General features: G+C 46.1%; 1 protein-coding gene across 1 annotated transcript; it reads right to left on the bottom strand.

The window, feature by feature from the left end:
• Positions 1–5,878: 5,878 nt before the first annotated feature.
• On the bottom strand, positions 5,879–13,264 carry slc23a1 (solute carrier family 23 member 1). Its single transcript, XM_080484048.1, has 13 exons — positions 12,929–13,264; positions 12,311–12,484; positions 11,985–12,142; positions 11,759–11,847; positions 11,608–11,675; positions 11,177–11,358; positions 9,538–9,658; positions 9,312–9,468; positions 8,795–8,942; positions 8,611–8,716; positions 8,256–8,385; positions 8,000–8,143; positions 5,879–6,501 (listed from the first exon to the last, which is right to left on the bottom strand). Exons 1-13 carry the CDS (start codon positions 12,944–12,946, stop codon positions 6,149–6,151), a joined length of 1,848 nt encoding a protein of 615 aa, XP_080340174.1. The 5' UTR covers positions 12,947–13,264; the 3' UTR covers positions 5,879–6,148.
• Positions 13,265–14,352: the final 1,088 nt, after the last annotated feature.

Here is a 14,352-nt window from a genome sequence, read left to right as displayed (position 1 = left end):
TTCCTGCAGCAAGACACTTTCTTTTTCTTTTTTTATTATTATTTTTTATTGAAAAATACAAATTTTTAATCACAAAATACAATTCAATGATTTTTTTTGCTTTTTCAACAACATGAGTGCACACGAACAGTCATATAAACAGTAAAACAAATAAATGATATTAGATTACAGATTTCTGTGCAAACAATGAACACCCCCCCCCCCAACATAACATCCTTGAGCCACTGGGAGACGGAAGGATACTTAGCAGATTTCCAGTGCAACAATAAGGAACGTCTTGCCAGTAAAGATGTAAAAGCTATTATGCCTTTTTGCATTGAATTAAGTGTAAGTGAAGGGTCAGGAATCCCGAACACAGCAATCAGCGGACAAGGTTGGAGATTTAACCCAAGCACAGCAGACAAAATAGAAAAATAACCTGCCCAGAAAGCCCTTAGGTCAGGACAAAGAAAAAACATGTGACTGAGGTGACAAGGAGAGCCATGGCATTTATCACACTTGTCTTCCACTTCTGAATACATTTCAGCAAGACACTTTCAACAGAGAACAAACAACCATCAAACTGTCTGCGCCAACATCACCACACTGAGGCGTGAGCACCAGTAATAACAATCTCCAAGGAAACACAATGACTTCAATCTAACTGAACAAATAGAATGACATATTTGTGTTTTAGCAATTGAAAATACTTGAATGATTTAAAATCTGTACGTCAAACAAGATGTTATTCTGATATGTGACCTTTGATCTGTCTTCATCTAAATAAAAACTTTACAAACGTCTTCCAGTTTCCGCTCGAACACACACACACACACACACACACACACACACACACACACACACACACACACACACACACACACACACACACACACACACACACACACACACACACACACGCACACACACGGTGATAATGTTTCACCACAATTTCTCTGCAGAAATTCGAGCATGCGTGTGTGTGTGTGTGTGTTCAGTGTGTGTGTTCAGTGTGTGTGTTCAGTGTAATCAGGAAATCAGATCAATGTTACGGGTCTGACTGTTACCGTCTGACTGGCCCAACAAGATTTTTTTGGGCAACTTTGTAAGAGCCTGTAACTTTGATTTCAGTGAAGAGCCTCGAATTTCTGTGGAGAAATTGCAGAAAAACATAATTACCATGTTCTGACTTTAAAACAGGACATTCTCACATTCACTGTGTATGAGAGAAACATCCATCCCTGATTGAACATGAACCTGACGGATTTTGTTGATTTCATTATTTCATTAACATTCATTTAAACCCTGTTTGAGAGGGAGATCTCTTTTAGGATGACCGAGCCAAGAGCTCCACAGCACACGTCACATCCTCAGATTTAAAACTCTTAAAACAGATTTAACACATTTAACAGTATACAATAGTTAAAATGACAATTTTGTAAAACAGATTGGAATAAAGTGCAATAGCTAAAAATGAATATTTAAGTGCATTAGTTCGCTGTAGAAACACTTACTGCTCACGATCGTCCCTTTGCTGCAGGTCGCTGCTTTCTGTGCATCTGTTACGTTTCTTTAAAGTCTGAGTCTCCCCCCTGTAACACGTCCTCACAGAGAAATCACCGGTGACAATAAATTATTGTCTCATGTTACAGTTGGAGCATGTCATTTTAAAGTGCGAGACTAGAGGGAGGGAGTGGTTAAATTCTATGGGACGCTTTAATCCCTTTACATGTGACTGGTGGAGCTTCTCCAGTGGTTTTCATCAATGTTTTGGACTCAATTATGCTCAAATTTGATTGAAACGCGTTGTTGTGAAGTTTTGAGGTCTGTACAATGAAGGTCATTCAGCCTTTTGTTTATTCATATTGTTTTCATTCTTTCAAGCGGGTTGGTTTTTAAAACCTACTTTTATCAGCTGATGTTACTGACGAAGGCGGAAGAGTACCATCGAAACATGTTAAAGGTTTGTTGTAAAAACCTACTTGCTCTAAAATGTTCAATGCAGGACACTGCAAGCATAATGGACAGGTTTTTGACTGGGCTCCCGCGTGAACGCAAAGCAGAAAATCAAGCATGGTCAAATAGGCTTCCAAACTCAAAAAAATAAAAAGGGGGGGGGGGGGGGGGGGGTGAAAAAAAATCCTGTTACACTGAACATAATTACACTGTGAAGGTGGTTGACATTACTCTGACAGCAAAGAAATATGTATACTGTCACTGTCATAAAGGTGGTTAAAAGAGGTTGTAGTTCGCATTATTGCAACCAATTTATTGCAGTTTACTTTTTTTTTTTAGACCAACCGAAAACGTTTAGGGACCCCTGTGTTAAATACATCAGTTTGGTGTTTTCCAGCCATGTTCAGAGCCGGTGAGGCTGGCTTCTTCAGCCCAGACTTGAACTGACCTCCTCGGCACAGGAAAGTCAGAGAGGATTCAAAGTGGGTTTGTGCTGAAAATCTGACGTTGAAAGTCATCGAAAGAGTCGTTGAAAAAATCAAACACGTTTTTTATCATTTTATCCAGTGTTATCAGAGTGTGTATGTGTGGCCCCTCCCACCCTTTAACAGGGTGGGAGGGGCCTGACTGGCTTGATCAACGTCCGGGAGGGAGCGAGTGTACTGATGCGGTACCTTATTATTATCGGCGGTTTGTTAAAGACTTTGCCTCCACCGCTGAGCCCCTTCATGCGCTGACAAAGAAGCACGCCCGGTTTCAGTGGACCGAAAAGTGCCAAGAAGCATTTGATGAACTGAAGCGCCTCCTCACTACTGCCAAGGTGACATGTTATTAGACACAGATGCAAGTGATGTGGGCATTGGTGCCGTTCTCTCCCAAGTTCAAGGGGGGAGGGAGCGAGGGTTGGCTTATGGGAGTCGTAAGCTGTCAACAACTGAACGGAACTATTGTACCACGCGACGAGAGCTACTAGGTGTGGTGGAGTATACATCACATTTCCGTCAGTACCTGCTGGGGCGGCCCTTTGTCGTGCGTACTGATCACAGCAGCCTCCGCTGGTTAACGAGAATGAAGGAGCCTGAGGGACAGCTCGCCAGGTGGCTCGAAAAGCTTGGTGAGTACAATTTCGAGATCATCCATCGCCCTGGCCATTTGCATAGCAATGCAGATTCCCTGTCCAGGAGGCCCTGCCGTCAGTCCTGCCTATGTAAGCTGCCATACCCCTCCCCTCGGCCAGAGAACATCAGTCACCAAGCTGTGCAGTGTGAGTTGGACTCTGTTGTTGAGCAATCGACGCAGAGTCTGGTGGGGGTAGAGAGACACCCTGTTACCACTGCGGTGAGTCCAGTGGGGGTAGAGGTGACACAGTGCACTGACGCAGAGAACTTTTCTGAGAAGATCTTCCTGACTAAGACCAATGAAGCCTCACTGTTCTCTGGTTGGTCCCAGGAGGAGCTCCAGCAGGCCCAGGAAGCTGATCCAGACATTGCACCTGTTAAAGCATGGATGGAGGCTGGAGGAGAGCGACCCCCATGGGTGACAGTTTCACCACACGGTCCTGCCACTAAGACATACTGGAGCCAGTGGAAGTGGCTCTACATTCGTAATGGAATATTGGTGAGAGGTTCTACTGTCTGGATGACACACAGTTTTACCCACAAGTCGTGCTGCCACGCGCGTTCCAGTCGGGTGTCATGAGACAGATGCATGAAGGGCCGGTGGGCGGACATTTTGGTGTGGAGCGCACAGTCGCTCGGCTTCAGACCCGCTACGACTGGTATCAAATGAGAGAAGACATGTCGCTCTGGTGTCACACTTGTACCAACAGTGCAGCCAAGGCCAGACCCCGAAAGACACCACAGGCACCAATGGGGACTGTCAGAGTGGGGGCCCCCATTGAGTGTGTGGCCCTCGACATCATGGGCCCACTTAATGAAACAGAGCGTAGGAACCGCTATGTACTCGTGATACAGGATTACTTCACAAAATGGGTGGAAGCTTTCCCCTTGCCTGATGACAAAGCTGTGACTGTGGCTGAAGTTCTAGCCTCAGAGTGGGTGTGCCGTTATGGAGCACCACAGGTGTTGCACAGTGACCAGGGTCGAAACTTTGAATCTGAGGTGTTTCAGGAGATGTGTACTCTGTTTGGCATAGACAAAACGCACACCATACCATTTCGACCACAGTTTGACGGCCAGGTCAAGAGATTCAATGCAACTCTGCAGAAGATTCTGGTTACCACGGCTGAGCGTTGTCACTGGGACTGGGACCTCATGATCCCCTATGCTGTCATGGCCTATAGGGAAACAAAGCACAGTGCTACTGGGTTCACCCCCAACTTTATGTTGTTTGGCCGTGAGGTGAGTGAGCCTGTGGATCTAGTAACTGGCTCGCCCCCAGACCCAGACGCAACCCCCTCAGCTCCTGAATATGTCCAACACCTCCGTGAGCGTCTGGAGCTAGCTCATCAAATGGCCAGCGACGCACTTGGTGAGTCTGTGAAACGTGCAAAGAGACAATATGACAAGAACTGCTGTCGCACACAGTATCCCATTGGGGATGCTGTGTGGTACCTCATCAAGGGTACACGGAAGGTCAAGAACAGGGTAAGCAAATTCCTTCCATCCTATGAGGGCCCATATTTCATCCTGGGACAACTGGATGACCTGGTGTATAGGATACAGAAAGGCACAAAGACAAAGACCAAAGTGGTTCACCACGACCAGCTGAAGCCCTACCGCTGTCGCGAGTCGCTGGACAACGCCTGGGCCATAGAGCAGGCGCGTTGCTGGGCACCCATAGAGGTGTCTTCCCCATCACTGTACACAGATCCTGCGGATCCAGAGCTGGGCCTGTCTCAACTGTTCTCCAGCACTGATGCAGAGGAGGCCACCAGTCCCACCTCATCATGCCCAGAAGAGGGCACCGGTGCAGCAGCCTTTCTACCCTCTTTCACATCCTCTCACCTGAACCTTTCCTCTGTTGAGATTCCCCAGGGCGGGACAGACAGGGCAGAGGGACTGCACCATCGGGGTCTGCATTCTCCAAAGCCGAGCCGCCAGCGAAGATCCCCAGCCTGGTATGGTGAGTGGTTGGCCCTCTAAGTTACACAGTTTGTGGACAGTTTGAATGTTCAAAAGACAGTTAAGAGTTTTTTTCTGTTTTTTTCATACAACCGCTTGGGTTACTTCTGTATGTTCATATGTTCAATGTAAAAAGAAACCCGAGGATACCTGTTTTTTCCCTGCCAATTCTAGAACAACGATATACAGTATATATATTTATACGGTTGTGTTTTCATGTTAATGGCAATGGTTTGTGGAAATGGTGTTGAAGTCAGTAGCACACCCTGATCGCCAAATTAGAGCATTGATGTTTTTTATATAACCTGTGATAGGTGTATCAGTGTTTTGGTTTCTTTTGCAGGGTTGGTTATGTTGCTCGTAATGCAAGTACATCAGAGAAAGCACCTAGCATGCTCTGTGCTATTGCCCATTTTGTCGATTAAAGATGGAGAGAGATAATATGCCTATAATTTAGAGAAAAATGTGGGTTCCTCTCATCATCGTGCTGGAGTGGAATTATTGTGTAATTACCATCCAGAGTGGGGGTAGTGTTATCAGAGTGTGTATGTGTGGGTGCGTGGCCCCTTTAACAGGGTGGGAGGGGCCTGGCTGGCTTGATCAACGTCCGGGAGGGAGCGAGTAAACTGATGCGGAACGGTCCAGAAAGAAGCTGTACGTATAGAACAAGTTATTTGCAAATAAAGGGAACAAGTGTGCAACTCGGAAACAGCGCCCCGTGTCGTGTTTCTTCACCGGCTGTCACGGAAGGGAGTTAACTCCGAAGCTTGGGACAGCTTCGGCCCTGGAGTGAAGTTGGTCTCCCCTGTTTCTCCCGACTACGGTCTGGAGACCGAAGCAGGAGAAGTTAACACCAGAAATGGGAGATTTGACATCAGTTTATATATTTTTTGATACTCTCCACGTAATACATAAAACAGTCTAGATACCACACGCGTCATAAAAAATTTCATATAACAAACACCACATACTACACAATACACACTACTGAGTACACTGTACAAACTACGTGATGCATTTTACATAGTGCATATGATTGGAAAAGGACATGTTATAAATCATCAGTCAGGAATTCTGCTCGGTCAGTCTTTGGTGAGGTGCGGCTGGTAACGTCGCGAAGGGCATCACAGTCACACCTTGGTGCTGGGCAGGTCACCAGCTCCGTCCTCTCCTTCACCAGCCCCCTCCTCACACACCTCCCCTGCTGGAGGGAGCGGGTCCTCCGATCTCCGGAAGCCCGTGAAGGAGGGGCTGATGGGAAATCGTTTGAGCCAGGCGGTCCTTCTGATCAGGGCCATGCCGAGAGGAAGGTCATAGGAGGAGGGCAGGGAGGAGGAAGGTGAGGATGCAGAGCTCCACTCGATGAGCCCTCGCTCCCGTCTGGTGCCTGGTATGGTGTTGTCCAGGCAAAAAGCCAGAAAACCTCCAACAAACATTTCGGTGGACATAAGAACCGTCAGGATCTGATCCAACTCAGCCACTCCTGTAAAAACAGCACAGATCAGGAGGAAGTCTCAAGGAACTAATCGGAAGGTTGCAGGTTCAAGTCCCCATCTCCCCTTGTCGAAATGTCGAGGTGAACTTGAGCAACCCCAAACTGCTCACAGTAGATGGATTGAGAGCTTTGCATGTGGCACCATATTTGTTGGTCGGGGCAGTGGTGGTCTAGAGGTTAGAGATGTCGACCAACACAGGTTGGACCCCCACAGGTCACCACTGTGACTCCATGAAGAGGACCCTTGACCCCCACCAGCTCCCAGGAGCACCATAATGTGGTCAATGCAGAAAACAGGAATTTTTCCCAAGAGGATTAATAAAATATGATTAGTTTAACACCAGAAAATGTGAAATACAGCATCTTTGTAATATTCGGTCACTCTGAGGATAAACTCATTGGGTTTAAACACCGTCTCAGACCGGTGGTCTGCTGCCGCTTCAGCTTACACGGTTTCAAGCTCTCATCACAAACGATGCATTCAGCTCTAATTGTGTCCATTGCCTCTATGAAGCCATATTCTATGTAACTCTCTTGGTACATTCTGTCTTTCCCTTTTGACAGATTCACCTTTGTCTTTGGCCTGATGTGCCTCCATCTTTTCTCCTTCTGCTTATTTTGCAAGCTCATATATTGCAGACACTTGGGATGATATCATGCAAAATTAACTTTGTAATTGTTCTCCAACAGTAATATGTGTCCCCATAGCTGGAAATACCAACCCAGAAGTGAAGAAAATTCTTCATCTCTCGCCCTGGCTTGTTTAAATCTTTTAAAAGTGTGTTGCTCCAATGATTGACTCAGAAATCAAACGCTATATAGTGTGATCAGGGTTTAGCCAATCACAATCAAGGTAAGCCCTCCCTTTGACTCCTTCCACAATTAGGCAGCTCTGCTCTGGCACATGGCACCACGAGAGGAAGTACTTCCTCTTCTTCCCAAGATGGGCATGTGTGGGCGGAGCCAGTCCAGCTCACACAGACACAGCAGATTCTGAATGCAGCTCCTATGATCCAATATTCAAATGGGGGAAAATCAAGGAAAAGCTGGATTTGGGGCATTCAACTTTGAATAGAATGTTTTTGGACCAACGAGACCATGTGAAAGTGTTGAAAAGCTGAATAATATGACTTCTTTAAATTCCAAAAGTATATTTATTTTTAAATGAATGATACCATTTATATGAATGATTCACTTCCTTCTTGGATCTATGTCTGTTTCATCTACATACGACAAATCTTAGATATACAAGTGTTGGGTCTGCAACTGTTACACTAGAAACTCCAACAGTTACAACTTAACAAATGTTACATCAGATCTGTCAATGAAGATCGACAACCTTCAGAATCTTTCCGTCAGATCCACGACTATCAGAGTGGCACCTTTTTGACCAGCATCGTTCTGATCTGTTACATCTAGAACTCTCATTGTCGGATCTGTACAGCTCTATGTTTGACAGCTCTACGTTATTTACAGGTGGACTCACCTGTGTTGATGGAGTCAGGGTGTGTGTCCAGGAACGCCGGCAGCGTCAGACCAAAGAACATCGAGAAGCCAAGAACGAAAAGGTTTCTGGACGAGTTCAAATCGACCAGCTGCAGGTTGGACAGACCCACAGCAGTGATCATACCTGAGAGAGCAGTACAGCTGGATCAGTGTGACATCACCGGCACAGCCGGATCAGTGTGACATCACCGGCACAGCTGGATCAGTGTGACATTACCGGCACACTGAATACTCACCAAACAGTGTGCAGAACATTCCTCCAAGGATGGGATCTGGTAGCGACGCAAACAGAGCCGTGAACTTCCCGATGGATCCTAAGAGGAACATGATGGCCGCTCCGTATTGCACCACCCGCCTGCTGCCCACCTGAGCACAGGTTCCACAAATTAAACACACCTGAAAAACTGCAGGTCCTCAGCTACTGAGAAGCATTCTTGTTGAATTGTTGCAGTCTCCGACACTTCTGAAGGCACCTTACTGACCGTTTGACCTCATAAGCTGTCACATGTCCCTGCTGTATTTTTTTTCTCCGTCAAATGACTATTAAATTCTTTTGCTATCTCTGTCCCAACTTTTACGCAGTCCAGTTACCTTGGTAATGCCCAGGACTCCAATATTTGGACTGGAGGATGTGGAGCCATTTCCTGTCCCTAAAAGACCTGCTATGATGCAGCAGACACCCTCCGTGAATATCCCCCTGAAACACACAAACAAATAAACAAACACAAACAAAAAGCTGTAGGTTAGAAAAGAGCTCAGAGCGTCGCGCTCTCACCTGTTGATGGCATGGATGGGTGGTGGCGAGGCTCCAGAAAGACGAGCACAGGCGTAATAATCTCCAATTGACTCCACGATGCCGGCGAAGGTGGCGCTTAACATCCCCAACACCCCGGCAACTGTCACCACCGGCAACCCCCACTGACCTATCAGAGAGCAGAGACACACAGGCTTCATCGTCGTCGTCGTCGTCGTTGTCATCATCACCACACCATGGTCAGCGTCGTCATCATGGTCATCATTGTCATCATTGTCATCATCATCATCATAATCACCATTGTCATCATCATCGCCATTATCATCACACCATGGTCGGTGTCATTATCATTGTCGTCATCATTGTCATCATTGTCGTCATCATCATCATCATCATCATCATCATCATCATCATCATCATCCTCATCCTCATCCCCATTGTCATCATTATCATCATAATCTTCACCATTGTCATCATTATCATCATCGTCATCATATTCATCACAGTGATGAGACTTCTTCATTGTCTGCAGTCTTACAGGGATAGGGAACCCTGAACCAGGGTGCTGAGGTCATGATGTCTCCGCGGGCGTCCGTACGTCCTTTGTGTCCATATCGATCGGGGTCACTGGGCAGCATGTCGGTCAGAGTGAGGATGTAGGAGACCAGCCAGACCAACATGATGGCGAGGATGATCTATGAGGATATTTTAAAGGTCAGAGTTGGAATCTCACTCTGACATCGTCTCTGTGTGTTTGCACCTACAGGAAACATCTTGAAGACTTGGACTCTGGTGGACGTCAGGCCTTTTTTTCTGCTATAGAAAGGAATTCGAAGGGACGTTGTCCTCAAATACTGAGCGAACAAAACAATCAGCAGAATACACCTGTGAGGGATCAGAGAGTGGGGCTCAGGTGAGTTCAGGTGTTACTGGTTTGGTAAGAATTGTACAAATGAGAGTGAGTTCGGCTGGGATTTTGGTACACGTATAGTAAAGTCATGTATACTCTGGTTTGGTATTTTTATCTATGTTCTTGTTAGTTCACATATTTATCAACACGATAAAATTAAAGTTTGGTTTATTTACATGTGGTCAGATATGTTTATGGCTGCGTTCAGGTATATTGAGGCATGTTTGATTGTCGTCGGCTCAGTTCTGATGTGTTCAAGTGTAGTTTGGGTTTGTTTGGGTTCATTTCGACGCGATCTGTTGAGCACAGAGGCCTGTACCAGGAACTGTGATCAACATATCCAGGATCTCCCTCTGTTTCTTGGGTTGACTTATCCAGACACGCGTGATCCTGATCACCGTTACTACGAAGCAGGTTATCAACTCGCTGGTTCAACCCAGACTTATGTGAGCGTTCACATGGAAGGGGCGGAGTTTGCAGCGTCTGACCAATCACACACACGGAGAAATCCTGCAGCGCAGTTTACAGATTACTGAAGGAGCAGTTATTCTATGAGAATATGAAGAATTGACTTCATAAGATTAAACCATATTATTTCTTTGGCGATATGAACAGACGGCACTGTGATCACCCTGTTTCACTTTATTACAGCAGAAACGATTCAGGCTGAACTTCCTTACTGATCTTCTTTTAGTTTATATTTTCCATCCAGTTGTTTTGAGGCTGAGTTTCTCTTGTGTTTTATGTTGGAATATTAATTCATCACCCTGACGACAGGAGTAGTTCTGTGTTCCACAAATTCATGTTTCTGCAGTTCTGTCAGGCGTGATCATTAAGCTCATTATAACAGATAAACAGACTTGAAACAAGTCAAGATTAAAAACCTCCTTCAGAGCCTCAGAGACCAGGATTTATTTTATTATGTCAAAAAGATTGCTCTGAATTACTTTCTCATCTCCGCCCTGCTGCAGCTCAGCACTCAACCTGTGCACCAATCACCATCATTGAAGACTGGGAGCGTCATTTTTCAAGAGGTCTGATTGGTCAGGAGGCGGAGCTCTGACCATTTATCGAGAAAATAACCTGCGAGGGAGGAGGTTAGACATTCAGCGTAAGTTGCCGGTCAGAAGTGAGCGAGCGTCATAGTATGGAAAACCCGGGGTTAATCCTTGAAGTTATTTTAATAAGAGAAAATCCAGCTTCGTAGTACAGGCCTCTGGCCTCATGTATGTTAAGATAATTTCCAGTGAGTTTGTACGTGTCTCCAGATGAGTCCAGTTGTGTTTTAGTGTCTGTTTCGATGTATTCAGGTCTTTTAACTTGTGTTGCGTTGAATCGAGGCGTATTCATGTGACATACCGTGAAAGTAGTTGTGTTCAAATGAAATTAGTTGTGTTTTCAGGTGACCTCGAGAGAGTTGATACGTGTTCATGTCTGTGTTTAAGTTGGTTACAGTGAGTTCATGTGTGTTCAGGTGTGTTGAGGTGCCTCACAGTGCTGACAGGCCCCAGTGGGACCCGGCTCTCTCTCCAGCAGTGGCGAACACAGAAAGCCCAATCAGCGAGACGGTCGGCGTGATGGTGAGCGGGCCGATGTACTCCAGCAGCAGGCCGGGGAGCCCACACAGGCCGATGATCACCTCCACCAGGCTGGAGATCAGGATGGCCCCCTGGATCTGAACAAACAAACACAAACACACGCAAACAAACAAAAGTAAACACTCTGAAGAGGCCCTACGTGACATGTACGAACTCTCTCTCTCTCTCTCTCTCTCTCTCTCTCACACATGCACACACGCGCACACACACACACACACACACACACACACACACACACACACACACACACACACACACACACACACACACACACACACACACACACACACACACACACACACACACACACACACACACACACTTACCTCCCTCATGCGAGGCTGCCAGACGTGCGACGTGTTCAGTGGAAGACTCCAGTTTCCATAAATCTCCACTGGCACACAAACAACACAACACACATGTTAATGTCAACGAACAAACAAAGCATCTCCTTCTCTCTCTCTCTCCCCATCTCACCGTCAGGGGGACACTTCCACCTATCCAGACCAAGAATAGCCTGGGCTGGAATCAAGAAAGCAAAGGCGCTCGCCTGAAAGAGAGGAAGTCTGAACACAGACACACATGATGTCAGCCTCGCCGCTGAACCCTCCCCCCACCCCCCCCCCCCCCCCCCCCCCCCCCCCACCCACCCACTCCCCCACCACCACCACCACCCTCCCCCCGCTCACCCCTCCTGCCTCACCTGACTCCCACGGTGGTCTGGATGAGCGTGGTGAGGCCCACGGTGGTGAAAATGGTTCCTATGAGCTGGCTGACAGTGGTTTGGTCTCGGCCGACGCACATGGCCTCGGCCAGAAGAAAAGGAACGGCCACCGTGCCGCTGAAACACGTCAGGTAATGCTGTGGAGGGACGATGGCAGGAGACATCAGCTCTTCCTGCCCCAGACGACTCCCTGACATGTCACTCTGTGGAAGGGCTTGGAACCCTGCTGGGCTATTCTCCATTAAACCGAGTAATCTCAGTTTAAACAATAATATCAGTGTGATTTAGTATAATCCCAGGTTTACCTGCAGTCCCAGCAGGATACAAAGGTACCAGGGGGGAACATCTTCGATGGTATATATCATGTCTGATCCTGCCTCCTGCCCTTTGGGTGCCTGTTCATTTTTTCCATCTTCTCCCATTGGAAGGTTGGTCTCGTCAGTCTTGTCGCTCTGCCGCTCTGCCGGGTGATTCTGCCTCTGAATGGAAAGGACACGTCTCTTCAAAACGCTGAACAGCTTTTTTCTCTTGTACAACAATTCATGAAGACGAAAGTTGAAGGAAATGCATTTTATTTTATTTTTTAAAAAAGCAAAGAACTCAATAACAATATTCCTCGATGTCAGAGTCCAAACGACTTGTGGGTTTAATGATCTCGAGTAGATAATGTCATTCAAAACTTCTGAGAATATGGAAACAAAACAAAAAATCTCTACGTAAGACACATGGCTGTAAACATGCAGAAACCATCGCATGGGCTCAGGTGTACTTCAGAAAACCATCACTGCCTGTGAACATTTGTAAAATGTCACTCATAAAAAAGATATATGCCCATAAACACTCCTGAAATTAAATTGCCTACGTAACAATTTAACTACAGATATAGACTCTGTTAGTCAAAGATAAAATAAAAACGGTTTTACCTTCGTGCTTCCTTCCATTTTATCAGCTACAGTCACGCTGCTGCGGATGATCAAGTACAGAGTAAAACACAGTGAGGGGGAAAGAGAATGAGAGCCTCAGGTTGAAGTCCAGAGGAATAACCAAGATTACAGATGACAGATTATTAACCTCCATTTAAAGTTTGTGAGAACACTTTTTTTTTTTTTACAATAGGTCAATAGACACCGGTCGCACTCTACTTCTGTTGGGCTAATTATTGTACACTGGAGTTCAGAGATCTGACAGGCTCCAGATAAAAACTGTTTAAAGTAGCTCATATAAAGTAGGTCAGGCCTCAGAGACCAAGAGTTGTCAGTAAATGACACATGAGCAGGGTCACCTGTCCAGGTGTGTCTCGCTGGCTCAGCCGTTATTAATCGCTGACCTCTGGAACGGGAACTAATGATCACCACTGAACAATAAGTAAATGGCGATTCGTTCCCGTTGCCGTGGATACATGATTCTGTTTGTTGGTTAGATCACCTGTCAGGACCGAATAATCACCACGGACTGGTTCACGCATGCAGCCTTTTTATTGCGTCATCACAACGTTACAGTCAGGTTCAACTTTCAAAGACAATAAAACATCTGTGGAAAACAGTCGCAAACACTTCAGACCTGGTCAAGCTGGTTTGGGTCAGTTCAGACCCGACCAAGCCAGTTTATACAGGTCAGACCAAATCAAACCAGCTTGGGTCAGTTCAGACCCGATTAAACAGGTTCAGGTTATTTAAGAGCAAATCAAATCACTTCGGGTCGGTTTAGACCAAGTCAAACTGGTTTGGATCAGTTTAGACCAAATCAAACCGGTTTGGATCAGTTTAGACCAAATCAAACCTGATACGTCCATATCTAATGGGTTCAGGTTTTGTTCAGTTTGGAAAAGATTAAGCTGCTACAGACCAGTTGGGGGTCGATTAAATCAGTTCAGGCAATTTTCAGCTGTAGAAAGTGAAAAGTTTCAGTTGCAGGTGATTTATTGATCAATTTCATTGTGAATTTCATGAACTTCGGAAACAGACCAGTGATTAAAGTTGTAAGTGTTTCTATATTTATCTTTATGTTCCTTTTGTCCCATTAATGTTTCTTATCTGCAATAATCCCAACATCTTACATGTGAAAATACAGTGAACTGCTCCACCAATCAAAAGTCTTCCTGTCTGCACACCTGGTTACTTGATTCCAGTTCTTTACGGTGTGAACGTCCACCTGGCCGGAGGCTAAACACGTCTACCAATCAGGATGAGCAGCCAACCTGGATTCAAGGGTCTTGTGCGCGTTTCCGTTTCCCCACCCGAGCGAGAAGAAACCAGCTGAGCTGCCTCGCTGCTCACGCTCTTTGTGCTAAGCCAGGCTGATGCGTCTTCCCGAGCTTCGTCTGTGATTGGCTGTCTGTGACGTGACG

The sequence above is a fragment of the Lipophrys pholis genome, assembly GCF_963383615.2.
Source record: "Lipophrys pholis genome assembly, chromosome: 16".
In the NCBI taxonomy this organism is placed as follows: Eukaryota; Metazoa; Chordata; class Actinopteri; order Blenniiformes; family Blenniidae; genus Lipophrys; species Lipophrys pholis.
The sequence above is the reverse complement of the archived record's forward strand: the minus strand, read 5'-3'. Positions and strand labels throughout refer to the sequence as shown.

Bases quoted from the DNA above. Each gene is read 5' to 3' on its own strand.
- slc23a1 (XM_080484048.1), bottom strand. The intron at 12,143-12,310 runs GTAAACCTGGGA...GTCCCTCCACAG, and splicing joins GTATCCTGCTGGGACTGCAG to CATTACCTGACGTGTTTCAG. The intron at 6,502-7,999 runs GTGAGTCCACCT...CTGTTTTTACAG, and splicing joins CCCTGACTCCATCAACACAG to GAGTGGCTGAGTTGGATCAG.